At 40.8% G+C, this 17,646-nt stretch overlaps 1 protein-coding gene across 1 annotated transcript in view; it reads right to left on the bottom strand.

Annotated features, from left to right (window-relative positions):
- The window catches only part of col4a6 (collagen, type IV, alpha 6), a 161,391-nt gene that overhangs the window by 40,183 nt on the left and 103,562 nt on the right, over nt 1-17,646 (bottom strand). The window contains exons 5-13 of the mRNA XM_028564646.1: nt 9,962-10,096; nt 9,201-9,245; nt 8,396-8,515; nt 8,197-8,256; nt 6,820-6,855; nt 6,645-6,707; nt 5,188-5,223; nt 4,546-4,587; nt 1,424-1,513 (exon numbers count right to left, since the gene is read on the bottom strand). Of these exons, the coding sequence (XP_028420447.1) occupies nt 1,424-1,513; nt 4,546-4,587; nt 5,188-5,223; nt 6,645-6,707; nt 6,820-6,855; nt 8,197-8,256; nt 8,396-8,515; nt 9,201-9,245; nt 9,962-10,096 (627 nt within the window). The remainder of the gene's footprint in view (nt 1-1,423; nt 1,514-4,545; nt 4,588-5,187; nt 5,224-6,644; nt 6,708-6,819; nt 6,856-8,196; nt 8,257-8,395; nt 8,516-9,200; nt 9,246-9,961; nt 10,097-17,646) is intronic.

Genomic DNA, 17,646 nt, shown 5'->3' with positions numbered 1-17,646 from the left:
GTTGACTGGAGGACGGGGACTGTGACAAAAGCCACTGAAGGGGCTGTTGAGTGAGTGGAGGAGTGAGGACATATAGGGTTGATGGAGAGAGGCTGGTCTTAGTATGAAGATCATTGCTTAGGTTACCATACTTTTATCACAATCCAAGAATCTCTGGAGGCAGAAAGGATCTGATTGGTTGAGCTACACCTCAATGAAAGGAGCCAAAGATCTACAGTTCCAACAAGTTCTCTAAATCACACGACGATATGGGTCATTTCTACCCTCTAATACGACTCACAGGAGCGTTTTTCATCCTCATATCTAAACCAGGAAATCTGAGAGTCGGTCGAGGTTTTGAACGTAAAGGTCGGGATTTTAAACGCGTCTTTTACGCTGTGAAATGGTCGCAATTGGTTATGTTTAGGCAGGCACAAAAACTACTTGGTTAACTTTATAAAAAGATGGTGGATTGGGTTAAAATCAGACTTTACTTCACTTCCTGAAGGTTACTACGTACGTAGTCTATATCCTTTGCGTTCCACTTCTAGGATTGCTACGGTGCTGCAGGAAATTCTGTATTTTCCGTTTCCTTCCACTTTTGTTTGTGTTGGTATTTTAAATCCGGTGGATTTGTGAGGACTGTGGTTAACTGCTCCTCAGATCTCGATCAGTTTAGGCTACTTTGAGTTTCAAACTGGACACAAACCCTGTTCTCCTAGGTGAAAGTCCTGTGTTTGTTTGACCCATCCACTATTGGCGCTCTTATATTTCATCAACTAACTTCCTGCTTTGCTGCCGTCATAATTATTATGGCCACTAGAGGGCGCCACCACTAGAAACCTAAATATAGGTCGTAATTGCTGCTTGAAAAAACGACCTATGGGAGCGTTTTTCGGGGAGAACAGTCTCTTTGGCAATATGATTTATTTTCATGTATTTCTGATGATGGAAGCTTTTATTTTGGTAGGTCACAGGGCTGTTCAGTTACTGCATGATATAATAATAATAATAATAATAATAATAATAATAATAATAATAATAATCCACTCATCAATGGAAGGCACTTTGGGTTTGATGAAAGGTGCTATACAAATAAAATTGACATTGACATTAAGCAAAGGTTGAGATTATTTCTGTCCCCAGAGTAGCTCTGCTTTGTGTTGCTGGACTGTTGGACCAACCTGTCCTCCATCTCTCCCCAGGTCTTGTCCTCCTTTGACTCCTCGTTTGTCCTCCCCTCCGTGGCTGTAAAGTTTACTGCAATCATTGCTCCTCTTCCTCTTTTAACAACAAACTGCCTGCCGCCTGCCTGCCTGCTGTGTTACTCACTTCCTTTATACCACTTTTATAACGAAAGCCCACCACATCCATGTATGTGTTTGTGTGTGTGTTGAGGAAGCGCTACAACCTCGGGTCCTATAGCCTTCCCTTGCTGTGTTACCTTATCTCCTTTGTAGATAGTGAGAGTTTGTTCGCTTCTTAGCGACCCGTCGCCGGGAGTTCCGCTGGGTCCGGGAAGACCCGAGTCGCCCTGGAGTCCGAAATACACACAACACACCGTTAGCCAAGAGGAAGCAGGGCATAATGGGAGAGGTGAGAGGAAAAGAAGTAGATATAGGAAGGAAACAATTGGAGGAGTAAAAGGGGCAGAAATAAAAAAAAGAGCAGCAACAAGTTGAAGGAAACGTGTAAATGAGGGGAAAAGAAGAAAAAAAAACAATGAGTAGATAGAAAGAAAAATAGACAACCAAAAGTATGTGCACACCCAAACATAACACTCGGACACTGTGCTTCTGACCAGAGATGGAAAGAGTACAAAAATATTCTACTAATAGTACTATTACTTTGATGACTTTACCAGTAAAATTACCGGTATAAAAATCTATTCCAGTTTCAGTTCATTTAAAATTTACTCAGAGTAAAATTTACTTTTTAACAGCAGGGGGACATATACTTTTTTATTTTATATTTATTATTATATTTATTAAATTAAATCGCTGTCTTTTGCACAAAGCCAAAAATACCTTTAAAGAAAGAAAAACAACTATGCCAAAACCAAAACTAAAACCATTTTTTTTACCCAGTAACAGATGTGATTTAAAATGTAGCAAAGTACAATACTTCAAATTAAAGTCAAATTACATATTTAAAAAAAAAATACACAAAAAAGTAAAAATACACAAAAAAAAAACTCTCATAAAACTACTCAATTACAGTAACGTGAGTATTTGTAATGAGTTACTTTCCACCTCTGATTTTGACGCTGTGGCTCCTTGAAGGGGAACTGATTCTTACATAACTCATCCTGGTATGCTGTAGCATCAGGATTTCACAATGAAATAACCCCAAAAAGCAGGTCTGTCTACATACTTCTGGCCACGAAGAGATAGATAGATAGATAGATAGATAGATAGATAGATAGATAGATAGAGATAGATAGATAGATAGATAGATAGATTTGGTCAAATAAGAAGAGTAAATGAATGCAAAGATGAAAACCTTGAGGATGGATAAAGAAACGGTGAAAGGAGAGAGGACGACATGAAAGTCAAAGCAGAGAGAGCTTAAGGATGCCTTATCTTGAGTTTCTTGTTGATCATTTTTAAGAGGTTTCGCTCCCCCCCCCCCCTCGTTTTCCCCACGGCTACAAGATAAACTCAAATGCCACACAGGACAATTTGAATATCACCCTACAATAATGTTTCTCCAACAGACTCCACAGTAAATCCAGCTGTTTCCACATCCAGTTCAACCCTGATTCTCTCTGAGGTCCGTGTGGTTCAGGCTTACGGTGCGATGCATGCAGCGTGTGTGGGAGGGAGATGACATGTTAGTACTCTTTGTGTGAGTGTTCAAAATGAGATGGGTGGGTGGATGCAGGGCGAGGAGTCAAAGAGCAGGCAAATTAACCACAAATCCCAGAGTTCACCACCAGGATGGCCAAAACGTGATTTTAAAGGGAGGGGGGAATAAAGTGCAACGTGGGAAGTAGGAGCGAGTGATTCCAGCACCCAGTTACAGTCCACAGATCGTCCTCCAGAGTGACAGCTCGGACATTTAAACGTTGAAGTTTGCTTTGATTTAAGGAGAGATTTTCATATGTAACACCACCAAATAGAAGGCGATGCACGTCCTGATTGAGATTGGATGAATTTTACTTCAACATTTGATCTTTTCTTTTTCCCAATTTGGAAGAAAAACTTCATCATGTAAAATCTCTGAACTGTCATTCAACAGTGAGGGAAACAAAGTGTGTATTGCCACTGGTACGACTCACAAACTGTATTTTAAGTAGATTTTCTTTATTATTATTATTTATGGGGGAAGATTTGATTATGATTCGAGGTAAAACACTGATTCCAGATCTAAACAAAAAAAAAAAATTCTGCACATCTGGGTGAGTGTGTGACTTGTCTCAGTGGCAGCACGGATCATTTGAAAGAACAAACCAGACTGAATCAAGTAGAGGTGTGATCTTTTTTATCATACAGGAAACGGATGCAACAAACAAAAAAAAGCCCAGTAGTCAATCTGGGGATGGAGTGAGGAGGAGGAGGAGGATGGAGGGATGCAGGGATGGGTGGGGTTAAAGGAGGGAAGGATATAGATGGAGGGTAAATGAATGTGTGTTGGACGGAAGAAGTGCAAGTTGCAAAGCCACCACCAGTCAGATTTAAACATGCATATGTCCAAACAATTCACTTCACACACACACACACACACACATACACACACACAGGTTTGTGGCACTATCTTTGCGGGGACCCGTCATTGACATAATGCAATCCCTACCCCCTTACCCTAACCTTAAACATCACAACTAAATGCCTAACCTTAACCCTTACCCTAACCTTAACCATCACAACTAAATGCATAACCTTAACCCTTACCCTAACCTTAACCATAACCTAATTCTAACCCTAATCCTAAAACCAAGTCTTAACCCTCAAACAGCCCTTTAAACTTGTGGGGTCCAGCATTTTGGCCCCACAAAGCTGTCGGGACCCCACAAGTATACTGGACTCGGTATTTGGACCCCACAAATATAGTTAAACAAGCCCACACACACACACACACACACACACACACACACACACACACACACACACACACACACACACACACACACACACCGAGGACCCAGCTAGAGCACCCTGAGTCTGCTGTTTCTGATGTCTGATTTTTAGGTGAGAAAGTGTATATCAGTGTTTATATCATCTGTTACAACATTCCTCAGGCGGGAAATCACATACTTTGGTACAGTAAATGGCACGTAAACCATTTTTCACACTGTCCAAATGGCTGTCACTCTTATTATAGTGTCCAAATGATTTTAAGACAAGTTGCTTTTCCTGGCTTAATTATTAAGTCTGTGAAGATAAACTTTATGTAAATAATCTGCAGTTTATTGTGCAAAAGCACAATTTGTGCGTTTGAGAAAAAAAAAGTAAAGCAAAAAAAGACTCCCAGATGTTACAGTGTGTGTGTGTGTGTGTGTGTGTGTGTGTGTGTGTGTGTGCATGTGCATCTACATGTATGTGCTCTTCAGTTAACAAAGCGTACCTTGTCTCCTTTCTCTCCTTCATATCCGTCACTACGGCTCCCCTAAAAACAACAAGGGTTAACAAAACGCACTTAAAAGAACAAAAACCAACAACTTTTAGAAGTGGAAACCCTCCTGTACCGCCACTGTGTACTAAAGCGGCGTATTAGGGCCCTTGTAGGTAAAAAAATATATATAAAAAATACTGAGATTTTCTGAGATTAAAGTGGAAAATGTACAAGAAAAGACTCACATATTTACAAGAAAGAAACTTGGATATTCTCTGACATTAAAGTGGTCAATTCTGTGCCCGGATAGCTCAGTTAGTAGAGCGCACGCCCATATATAGAGGTTTACTCCTCAACTCAGTGACCGCGGGTTCCAACCTGTGGCCCTTTGCTGCATGCATGTCATTCCCCTCTTTCTCTCCCCTTTCATGTCTTCAGCTGTCCTGTCAAAATAAAGGCCTAAAAATTCCCCAAAAAATAATCTTAAGAAAAAAAGTGGTAAATTCTACAAGAAATTTACGAGAAAAAGACTCTGAAGTTTTTTTTCTCACCCCGGCTTCGCCATTTATTTACGATGAAGCTACAAGGGCCCTAATATGCGTACTGCTGGATAACAGAACATAATAAACCACAATATTGTTTTAGGTGACTTACCATTGGCCCCGGGGGGCCGGGAGGACCAGGCAGACCCTGAAGACAGACGACAGAATCACACTCACTTTCACAGACAGCAAAATCAGCAATAAAAACAATATTCACAAATCCTTCAAATAAAAAAAAAATCTTAGATGGATAGAACAGATTAGTGTCTAATGACTGTCTTTTAATGTTGGTTAAAATGTAAAAAAAATCATTGAAATAACAATAACATTCTTATACCCATATACCGGCAATCATAACTTAAAAAGTAGTGTAACTAATAATGTAATAACACTTAATAATTGAATAGGAATTACTTTCTTTATTCTTAAACATTTTGAGGAAACAAAAAAGCTAAGCTAAGTTAAATACCTATTATAGTAGGATTTAATCTGAAACCTTTATGAGTCAATAAACACTATAGTTCATGTAATAATGAAGCATTTTTTCATATCTTAAACTGGTTCTGTGGCATTTTTAACACAAATTCTGTAAGATATTTACTCATTCCTCAGGCAGGTTTTGAAAGGATCCTTCAGTTTTTACATCTGTTGCTACAAACCCATCATTCAAGGTGCAAACAAAGGAACATTTGATGTTTACAACATATATTATCCCAGTGACAATTAACCTACTAAGCTCTCTGCTCTTATAACACTGCAATATATTTCTTGTCCTGTCTATGCACCACCTGTAAATACTTTGTATATCACATTGCACTTTTCTGCTTTTTTGCACTTCTGGTTGGACGCAAACTGCATTTCGTTGTCTTTGTACTTGTACTCTGCACAATGACAATAAAGTTGAATCTAATCTAATCTAATCTAACCTAATCTAATTTTATCTAATCTAATCTAATATAATGTGTCACTGAATGTGATAATAAGTTAAAAGTTAAAATTGATACACTTGAGTATCGCGATATTCTATTTGACAATACTGTATCAATTTTCAAAAAGGCAATATCAATATTTTTTTAAACTTTCAAAATTATTCATGTAAGACACTGGTTCACATTTATGTTGTGTTTAAACCCCCTACCGCTAGATGGCTATGCTGAGACGCACCACTAGTGTCCTTGCCTAACAGTGCCTAGCAGTGCCTGACTTTTTGCTAGAAGCTAACAATGTAGCTATGGCTGAACTTTGGCCTACTTTAGCATATCAAAATAAGCTCACTAAGAATCTGTGAATCCCAAACTGGCAGTTTGATTTTCTGTGTACTGAATTGTTTACCTAAAGTAAACTTCTTTGACTGTTATGAACATCATGTCTTTTTTTCAAATATTAGTTTTTCTAAAATTATACTTTAAAAAGATCCCAATATATCACCTTACGCACAGTATCGAAATATATTGCACTATACTGAATCGTAACCCACGTATCGTGATACATATCGTATCGCCAAATTCTTGCCGATACACAACCCTAATTAAGAGGCAGGGACAGAAACAGATGAATGAGTTTACGTACGGAGAATCCCTCCGGCCCTCTCGGACCGGGGAAACCAGGTGGACCATCAGGACCTCTGATACCCTGCAGAGGAAAAAACGTTGCGTTCAATGTGCAACATTTCACAGTGCTCTGGTATGTTGTTTTCTATTAAAGATTATTTATCGTTGCATAGGAAATAGAAAAAGAGTCTTACAGGAAAACCGTCCACTCCTGGTATACCTGGTATACTCTAAAAAACAAAACAAACACATAATTAATAAGCACGATCCCAGTGTTTTCCCTGGGTTTGTGGAAGACTTAGGTGCACATATTTCGCGGGTGGGTTTAGGGGTTCCCACCTCAAGATAATGTTACGTTTTTAAATAAATAAATAAATAAAATGCAATTTCAGATCAGTGTTTCTCAACAGGGGGTGGTACAGCCCCCCAGGGCTTGTTCAGATGATGACGGGAGGCGCTCTTATTTGATGGGGGGGACGGTAAGGGACCTGGATAGTGGATAGTGCTGGTCCCAAAGAGGTTGAGAACCACTGTCTTAGACCATTATAATCACCATATCTGTGTCTAAAATGTTGGAAAAGCTAGAGCAGATAATAATAAATAACAGTCAAAAAAGCTTAAAGACAAAACTTGCTAAAGAAGGTCACTGAGGACAAACTACAACCATTCTGAGAAAAGATCTGAGAAAAGTGACATTCATTCAGCTTAGGTGATGCCCTAAACGGCTCGGGTGCTACACCTAAACCTTATAATGGCAGAGAAAACCCTGCAATCCCCTTAATTTAATTTTTTTATGAAATTACATTTTAATTTGTTTTTTTATCTACATTTTTAGACATTTTGGATCTTTGTAAATTTTTCTTCTTCTCTCCGGATTTTTCAGATCAAAATTTTGGACAATTTCTGCACAGATGCACTACTACTTTGTTATTTGCTTATTTAATTTGACTCTACTGTTGCTGTAGCACCACCTGGTGGCCAACTCAAACACTCCAGGCTGACTCGGCTGACACGTGCAGGCACCGTTTCAACTTAGTTTCCAGCTGCACAATGATTAATGAAATTGTGATGACAGAAAAATTATACAAAAATAAATAAATCAAAAAACATTTCTTAATACTTGTTTGGGCTCATCTAAATGTTATGTTCCAAATGTTAAGTTAGGGTCTTAAAATTCTTGAATCTCAGACCAAATCCACACCAAATACTAGTCACTTTCCATCAGATTTAATTAAATCTGTTAAGTTTATTTTGAGATATTTCTGACGGACGTTCATTAATATAAAAAAGTTACGCACTAAAGCTTTAACACAAGTATTGAAATTGTGTCATGACTCTAAAAACAATACAAAAGTCTGACGTTTTCATAAAACTTTACTAAATGAAGACACAAAACATATTGATCCAAAAATTACTAAATTTGTATGAGCAGAGTGTAAAGGCTTTAGATTGAAATGGAAGAAGTGGAAACGCGACTTGCTTCAACTTTATCGACACAGCACTTTAAACACAACATGCTCTTCAGGAAAAGACAGGAAACAAAAGAAGAAGAGGAAAGTGCGAGACCTTACCGTGATGCCGTTTGAGATGAATCGAGGCTCTCCTTTCTGACCCTTTGGCCCGGTAGGCCCCTGTTAGAGCAACGAACGCCATCAATATTAATCTACATCCCAAGCAGTGACAATGAACTGTATTTTCTCTAAATAATTGCATTCAAACATCCACATAAGATATAGAGGAATCGAAAGGGGAATGGAAGTTTGTCCTCACACAAATTCCAGGGATTCCAGGTTCTCCACTCCCGAAGCCGGGATCTCCAGGTTCGCCTCTGGTCCCGTTACATCCGTCCAGTCCTGGTGGTCCTCTGCTCCCGCCCTGACCCGGGTGACCCTACAGACAGACAGTGAGGAAGGGGTACTGCTCAGGAACAATCACTGACTGCGCCATTCTTTTTTTTTTTTATTATAATGTGAACTTTTGTTGTCTTAAGATACAAAACAACTGCAGCTGAAAATTACTGTTTAAATTCCCATTTCCAAATGTTATTTATTCAATGAGATGAACCTTAAATATTCAACTTGAAACCAAAAAGAAGGTCTACATTTCGTGTGTAGCTCTTGGATTTTACATATTCAACTTAAAGTTGAATGTGGAGTCTGCAATTCTACTCCAAAAACACTTTCCGTCAAATGTGTCTGTTTGTGATGCGCGTGTCGACCTCGTACTGTAAAATGGGAACAAAGCTCAACAGAAAACTATTTTACAAAAGTGTGATGCTACTTGTAATGATTTTGTATCCATTAAAATTCCATTGTTCAGTCTAAACATCAAATATAAAGGCGGTTAGGGTTTACTTTCTGTGGAAAAAAACCCTAAATGTCCTCATGCAATGCATTAAATTGAATGTAATCACTTCTCAAATAAATAATATCTGCCTAGTGGCTGTTCGTAACTTTAGACTGCTTCAGATAGGATATGAACATATAAAAACTATGACAATAACTACAGTAGGATCAAGGATATGTCTAAGTGTATGAATGCATATTGTGTGTATTTGTGTTTCTGGTTTACTTACAGGTACTCCGTCATTTCCCTGGAACCCTGGCACTCCCATAGGTCCCTGTATGATTAAATAATAATTATTTTAAACAGCAATACCTGATGGTGAAAATATGTTACTGATGCAGACGGTTCTGATTGATAATGTTTGGATGAGTTGTACATTTAGCTTTGGTCATGAAATCCATCCATCCATCTATACTTAGTTCCGGCGAGCATATTCCCCAGGAGTCCTTATGTTTTCTCGCCTCGCGGTTTTCCTTGGATTGTGGTGGCACCTGGAACGTGGTTGCAGCTGCTGCCGTGGTGGTCCTGCTCTATGCCCTGCTACGCCCTGCACTGCTACTACTGTTATTTCTAGTCATAGTTCTATTATCTTTATTGGTAGTATAATTGCTAGTGTTTATCATACCAACTGCTATAATTATTATGAATTATATTTCTGCACATCTGTATCAGTGTCTCTGCCGCCCACCAAGAGCCTGGGTCTGTCCGAGGTTTCTGCCTGTAAAAAGGATGTTTGTCCTCGCCACTGTTCCACCAAATGCTTGCTCTTGGGGGTGGAATTGTCTTTGTAAATTACAGAGTGTGGTCTAGACCTACTCCATCTGTAAAGTTTCCTGAGATAACTCCTGTTTTGATTTGACACTATAAATAAAATCAAATTGAATTGAATCTTCATCCGCTTATTCGGGGTCAAGTGCCCGGGGACAGCAGCTCCAGCAGGGGACCCCAAACTTCCCTTTCCCCATTACTGTTAAGATCTATGACACTCACCTTGTCTCCTTTGGGGCCAGATGGTCCTTTCAGGCCAACATGGCCCTTCTCTCCTTTAGGCCCTGTAGGCCCCGGGCCCCCACGTGGCCCCTCTGGTCCGCTCTGACCGACTTCACCGAGAGCCCCTGGACGACCCTGAAAGAAGAGAAGAGAGACATGGTCACTTTTAAAGCCAGGAAGTCAGAACAGAAAGCTCACAAATACTGAACCTTCAAACAGCAGGTGTCTGTGAGGCTCCTTTTTTCCTTCTATGTATTAATATGAAGTGCAGTCAGGACTCATCAAACAGTATGTTCAGAAAAAAATGGCATTAAATCAAGTGTCCAAAGAAAGTCGTCTTTTATTGAAATAATCAAAACATCTCCAATCTGTCTTTGTATGACATGAAAAAACCTCTCTTCTTCAAGCCTTGATTCGGATAAAGAAAACTAACTTTATTTGAAACCCCTTATTTAGCATTAATAGTATGTAAGTATTCATGTACTTAGTTTTTTTTTTGTGTCTTGATAAGGTCATAAGTACGTTTCAAAGAAGTGATTTAAAGCCTCCCAATGGTGAAGATGTGATAAGCAGGGCCTCACGGAATCTGCGGACACAGGATTTTCCGTAGAATTTCTGCAGATTTTCCACAGATCAGATTTAAACAAATTAAAATAAAACTCAGAATGTTAATACATCTCCGCTCCAAGCAGATAAACAGTACGCTAAAGTTTGCATAATTTCATTCTGGATCATCGCTGAAAACTGTGAAAAAAATCCACAGATTCTGCTTGGGTCTGGTGAGAAGTAAGCAATCGTTTGATCGATTGTTCGCCCCATTATCACATTTGTCTGACGTCTGAGCAAACACAGTGTCTCAACACCATAAACATTCTCAATTTAAACGCCATCATCCACCCGAAGAGGGACAACAAATTGCCGGGGAAGCCATTTTGCCTCTGTGTTGTGGATTTGACGGGTGAGTTTACACGAGACGGGAACAAGTCAGGGCGGAAAGCACAGCTGTGCCTCACAATCCTAAATCTGAGAGGGATGGTCAAGTGCTTTATGTGGGCATGTAGCAGCATGTGCTCTCACATGGTGGTCTGGAAGGAAATGCTGCTACTGTGGATTAATATTTGGCTTAAAAACCAATCACATTTATGTTGATATGAATGTGCTTGTGCTGCAGTTGACAGACTGCATTATCATTTTTAACCACATGACGGCAGTGACGGAAAAAAAAGAAACCACATTAGCAGGTGGAAGAATTAACAGGTCAAAGGAATAACAGGGGAGAGAGAGAGGAGACAGATGAAGGGAGGAGAGAGGGACAGATGTCTGGGTTCGGGTCAAAGGAAAGTCAGAGGATTTCATTTTGATTTTTTTTTTTTTAAAACAAACTCTTTCATTAGCATGCAAACAGGGAATTTCCTTTACTTTGGGTTTAGTGAATAGACCATTGCACAGTTGTGAACATAAACATTCATAATGGCCCAAGTTGATTTCCTGTTGCAGTGTTTGTGAAGTACATTAACTGACAGGAAGTTAACAAGGGGCTAGGCTGTTGAAAAGGTAAAAAAATTGGAATATGTGTAGTTTTGCTTCATTACCGCACTGCAAATGAATGTGCTCATCAATTCATTCATAAAGATGTCACACAATTACATTAACTGGGGGAAGTAAACCAGTGCTGCAGAAGTATATTTAACATTTATGAGACATTTATAGAAACATTTATAGAGCTGAGATGCAAGTGTGTGTGTGTGTGTGTGTGTGTGTGTGCGTTAACTGCATATTCCTTTGCCCTTAACCTAATTTACCTTTGCACTTAAAACACAAGGTACAGTATAAAGGAGTAAAAAGAAACATATGCACACACAATTACATTCACACACTGCAGACTTAACAATTCATAGCGCACGCACGCACGCACGCACGCACTGTGTGTGTAGGTGAGTTCAGGTGGCCTCGGGGCCAGGTAGGTAACAGTAATGACAGGGCTGCGTCAAGTAAAGGCAGCCTGCCGGAGCTGTCTGGCTCGCACTCACACCTGGTTTCACCCGGGGGGGGGCGGAAATATGCAGGGGTCCCACCAGGGAGCCACTTTCTCTCACGCCTCGCCTTCCTTCCATCCATCTCATCCTCCATCACTCTTTCTTGTCAACCGCATCACCTTTAGTGGGCATCTTTTAGCTAGTTTCCTTGCGGGACATGGTCATCGCTCCGTGTCGCTCCGTCATTCCGCCTCCCACTTCTTTCTGTCGGCCTCTATAGCCCACACAGTAAACTGCCAGCCTGCTCCTCCTGCAACCTGCTTATGTCTCTCTGTGTTTACGCAACACCTCCCGAAAAAGATTTTTGTATAATTATCACATGGGTCACTTTCAAAGACTCGGCTGACAGTCTGGTGTTACGTGAAAGGTGAGAGGTGAAGTGTGAGTTAAGGCGAAAAGACGGCAGTGGTGGAAGAAGTATTCAGATCCTATACTTAAGTAAAAGTACTAATACCACACTGTAAAAATGCTCTGTTACAAGTAAAAGTCCTGCACTGGATGTGTTACTTATATTCTGAATAATCAAATATTCGGATCCAGCCCTAGGCAGGACATCAGCTTAGCTTCCGTGTCGGTACTCCTGCGTGCTTCACCAAAACGGGGGCGTGCCGACCGCCATCTACTGTAGCTAACACACTACGGAGAAGTAGCTCAGACAACCTGTAATGGCAAAATTACATTTAAGCACAATTCCTTATATTTTTATGTTTTATTTCTACTTTACTGCTCTCACAAATGCTGAAAGAGTCTATCTCATTCCCACATGCAGATTTTGATTCTAACTTTGTGAGACATGCAGTCTGGAACATTACGTGAGCACTGTTAGCCTGAACCGATAAAGGTACAAGTTCACCCTAAAACTATCTCTAGTTTTATCATGCCAGTTTAGCTGTAACTGGGGGGTGACAGTTGTACAGGGAGGAGGAGGTGAGATGGCTCCGAGATGTCTCTTGTATTCATCTGATTGTCTTCATGTGTATCAGATTGCCTGTCAAAATTGTAGCGTCATAATAATCCAAGTGCGTGTGTGCTGTCACTCTGAAGATGCATATAAGCCTGGTGTTCTGTTCACTCATTTGAGAAACTGACTCCACACTGGGCTGCGGCCTTTTGTGAAATCATGTTGATCCTATATTTGCAAATATATCTTTTTTTAATAAAATACAAAAACCCAACTTGGTTTTAGTCTCAGTCTGTCTTATTTGTTTCAATTTACTAAACTCTGAAATTTCCCCCCCTGCTGCAAAGGAAACTTCCATAACAAACCGCACTTCAAAAAAATCTGATGGAGCTCTTTAAAGACTCAACCAATTGTTACGAACGCGCTAAGCTAACCGGGCTCGTTACACAACAAAACACCTCTGCTAAAGGTTAGCCTAGCCGGTAACAAAAATCCCTGCCTCCTTTTCCCTCCCTACGTGTTAGACAGTCCTTCCAGAAAAATGTTGAGTTTTTTTCTGATTGTTGTGGGCAAAAATCCTTGATTATGCGGCACGTTTTCTTAAAAAATGCGATGGAACAATGCGGGATATTTATGCAATGAAATTGCAGGAACTTGCAAAAACTGTGGTTTGATGAAAAAGAGGGAAAAAAAGAGAGTCCCCCAACACCCTGCTTTTCGATGATGTTCACCTCGCGTAATTACCTCATTTCATAACGTTCCCATGGCAACAGGGGGAAATGGCTGCTCTTGTGTGAAGTAAACGCAACCTTTTAAAACATTCTGTTAAGATATATGGGACTTTTTTGCAATGAAAATGCGGGGATTATGAAATCATGCAAGCCCCGCATATTTTGCGCGGAAATCAGCAATTTCTGCAGCGAAAGTGCGGCCCCTGCATAAATATGCGGACTTTGGCTGATTATGCATTGAATTATGCGATCGCATAATCGCATTTTTCTGGAGGGACTGGTTAGACTAACTAGCCTGGATGAGTGCAACACTTTCTTACTTCTAGAGGGGTTTGTGTTGGGTCAAACTGACTCACCTACGAAGTTCACATCTGGAGACGGGCCGGCTGACTTGATTAGTTCGCTCAAGACTGTGTGGAGTTCCAGGCGATTTATTAATTTGGTTAACCCTAGAATATGGTAATGACTCAACTTCTTTACATCTGGTTTGCACGAATTATACCACTAAAGTGCTTTGCTTTTCATGTATCGATTTCTTTTTTATTAGACATGGAGACACATTTTATCAGAGATCAGTCTATCTCTCTGCCGAGCGTCTCCCACCACAGTCTCCCTACACACACCCTTGCCAGTTGGCATCACCACCTGTTTACATGCCAGCCCGGCGGGTCTCCGCCCGGCTCTTCCAGACCTTCCATCCTCATCACCTTCCAGCAGACTGGTCAGTTTGTAGGCCCAAATCCCCTCCAGCACAAAGGGCACAATGGAGCCTATTCTGGGCCTCTAAGCTCTCTGGACTTACTGCTCCCATCTGGCCGACCTCACTTCCTGATAGAGGAGAGTGCTTGGACAGACAGATTCTATCCGCCATGCGTGTGAAAAACCAGTCTGTGTCTGTGTGTGTGTGTGTGTGTGTGTGTGTTGTCCACCAACGCACGCGCATACAAACACGAACACACACCCTCGGGCCCTCGGAGGATTTATCGGGACGCATTGTTTTGAGCAGCGAGTGTGCCAGGGGGAAGATTTTAGCTGTCACACTGCATGCTCACTCGTGGACGGTGATGGGAGCAACGTGGAAGGGGGGGTGGCAAACGTTGGGTCTTTGGGTGCAAGTTTAATCAGCGGGGTCAGTTTGATAACCTAATTACAGATCGAGCCAGATGACTCGGCAGAACCTCAAACGCCCTCGAACAGAAAGGCAGAGCGACGGCTACAACAATGCGCTCGAAGGACGGGACTTCACTTTTGATGCTGTTAAAAATGAAACAACTGAAAACACTAACGACAAAGTCAGCTCCCACACTCATCCGCACGCACGCACACGCGCACACACACGCACACGCACACACACACACACACACACACACACACAGAGGGAAATTCTCTCTAGATGGGAATGTTTAGGTTGTGTTGTCTTTTTTTCCTCCCATCCCCATCAGCGATTAGACCGCAAACCCAAACACCTTCGTTCATCTCAGACATGTTTGTCCTGTCCGGGACGGGGTGGACAGAGAGAGAAATCTGCGTTATCTCAGCATGCTGGCATTTAACAGGGAATTTCTCAGATACGTGGCGAGTAGGCCTATAGAGATAACAGACTGGGAGCGGTTGATTGCTAAGGATGCGATCACACCTGCATTGTATTTTGTTTAATCTTTAACTTCACGGCTGTTTAACTTCAGGTTGTAGATACAAGTCACAAAAAATAGCTCTTTTATTGGACAGAGTTGTCGTTCTTCAAGATTCAGTGAGAATCTGGCAAATCCTTTTCAGATTTACACCTCATTTACTACATAAAGAAACCGCTGAATTTGGGCATGGGTCCATATTTATGAGCGTTATTCTTCCGCCAAGGAGGTTATGTTGTTGGTTCGGTCTGTCAGCAGAATTACAGAAAAACTACTGGCGCGATTTCCATGAAACTTGGTGGAAGGGTGTAGCATGGGCCGAGGAAGAACTTTTCAAAACGTGGGAGTGCCCTTTTAGTTGTTTTATTTTGTTATGCTCCATTTACTTCATGTCTATCAGATTACGATTTGTCTCCTTATACCCATGTTTTTCTATCTTTTACTGGACTTAAATCTTACCATTCGAGCCTCTCAACTGCAAAAGTTTCACCTGTCCAAATATGAAAAACACCACCCCAGGTGTTCAATAAACTGCTCAAAACATCCAAAGCCATTTCAGAGTTTCCTTCCATTTCCTAGAGCACTTGCTTCCGACCTCAATCAACCATGCAGACTTATATGAAGCATCACGTTTGTTACCGTCTGTCATCGTTTCAGTAAATAAGCCATAAAAACCTGTTATGTGTTGTTAGGTTGAAAAAGATCAGGAGAATCCAATTAAAAACTTTGAAACCAACACTATTAATTGATGTAAATTGACTTCATAGACGTTTTGCTGCTCTAAACAATTATTCAGCAAAGGCGTTACTATTTCCCAGTAAGCGCAGCAGCTCTTTCCACAACAGCATAAACCCCCTCATGGGAGCGCAAAAAAAGTAGTTTGCACAATTGTGTAAGTTTTATTGAATTTTGCCGATTCTATTCAGCTTTTTCAAATACAATGCTTTAAATGAAAACACGGTTGGACAGTTAGTTGGAACAAACAAGCAACTTGAAGACCTCAGCTCAGTGTCTGTGAGTCTTGGTGTCTCGCTATTTTCTAACATTTAATATAAAAAAAGGATGATTGACCAAGTGTAATCGGCAGATTAATAGATTATGTAAGTAATCTCTAGATGCAGGATTCGGATTAAATCGCTTTTACTGGACTGCTGAGGTATGTCGGTTGTTGCATCGGCAACATACATTTGAACCCATTTCCTGTCGAACTCTCATTAAAAACCGAGACAACCACTCGCTGGGTCTTCTCTTCAGACTCCCTCAGACTGATTCCCACCGCTCCTCTGCACCCCTGACTCATCTGTTTGTAGTGATGGACGCCATTAAACAAACAACCTGTTCTATCCTTTCATCCAGGTGCTTTCCCCTCCAATAAAAACCCCATTAGCGGTCAGCAGGCCCCCGCTGCCCCATGCAATGATGTCATAAAGTTGTTCTTAGCTATCGGGACAAGAAATGAGCAACGAGGAGGAAACTCCAGTGCAAAAATGACTGACTCTTGCTTTGTTGTTTTTTCAATTTGTCTTTTTGCTGTTTTAATGCAAGACATTATGTGCCTTAACAAGTGAACCAAAGGTTTTTGTTCCCTCCAACAATAAAGCAAAATTTCCCTTGAAAAACGACGAGCTGTGAGTAAAGCCATAAACATAAAACACTGGATTTTTACTCCCAAGTCTTAAAAACTTTAACTAATTGGTGTACCTGGGGCTGGAACGAAAAAGAAAAATGTTCCCCGAGGTGACGACAACCTCTGAGTGCAAACAGCAGATGTAATTGGCACGTGACTGTTGAGGTAATGTGGATAAAGATGTTTGTAACGGCTTCAAAATCAATTACAACTCTCAAGTACGAGCTGTGTGGCTCTCTGGGGGGGGATTACACTAAGGTAAATGAAGACAGGAGTTGTAAGAATCTCATTCGTTTTCTCGGTGATGCTGCAACATCTCCACTAGACTGCAGCTGGGAGTAATAAACTAAAGTGAAAGGATGGATACAAATGGTCCTTTTATAGTTTATTTCCAAACCAGACACTTCATTAGTTAAAAAGGGAGAGCAGCAGGGGGAGTTAAGAGAGAGAAAGTGATGGAAGAAGCATCCCATATGGAGCAGGAAGAGCAAAAAACTGCGAGTGATGAATGCATCACTTTATATCTTTACAGCTATGTTCACACTTGGCGTCTTTTTTTTTAAAACTGCCAGGTGTCTGTTATACATTATAATCCTGTGGAGTAAACCATGTTTTCAAAAAAGTCCTGACCTCTCTCTCTCTCTCTCTCTCTCTCTCTCTCTGTGTTCTTTCTCTAGCTCACTCCACCGCTTTGTTTTATCTAACGTTAGCACCATTCTCTCTCTCTCTCTCTCTCTCTCTCTCTGTTCTTTCTCTAGC

Source organism: Perca flavescens, chromosome 19 (assembly GCF_004354835.1).
Source record: "Perca flavescens isolate YP-PL-M2 chromosome 19, PFLA_1.0, whole genome shotgun sequence".
Lineage (NCBI taxonomy): Eukaryota > Metazoa > Chordata > Actinopteri > Perciformes > Percidae > Perca > Perca flavescens.
Note: the sequence above shows the minus strand (reverse complement) of the source record. Positions and strands in the feature narration are given on the sequence as shown.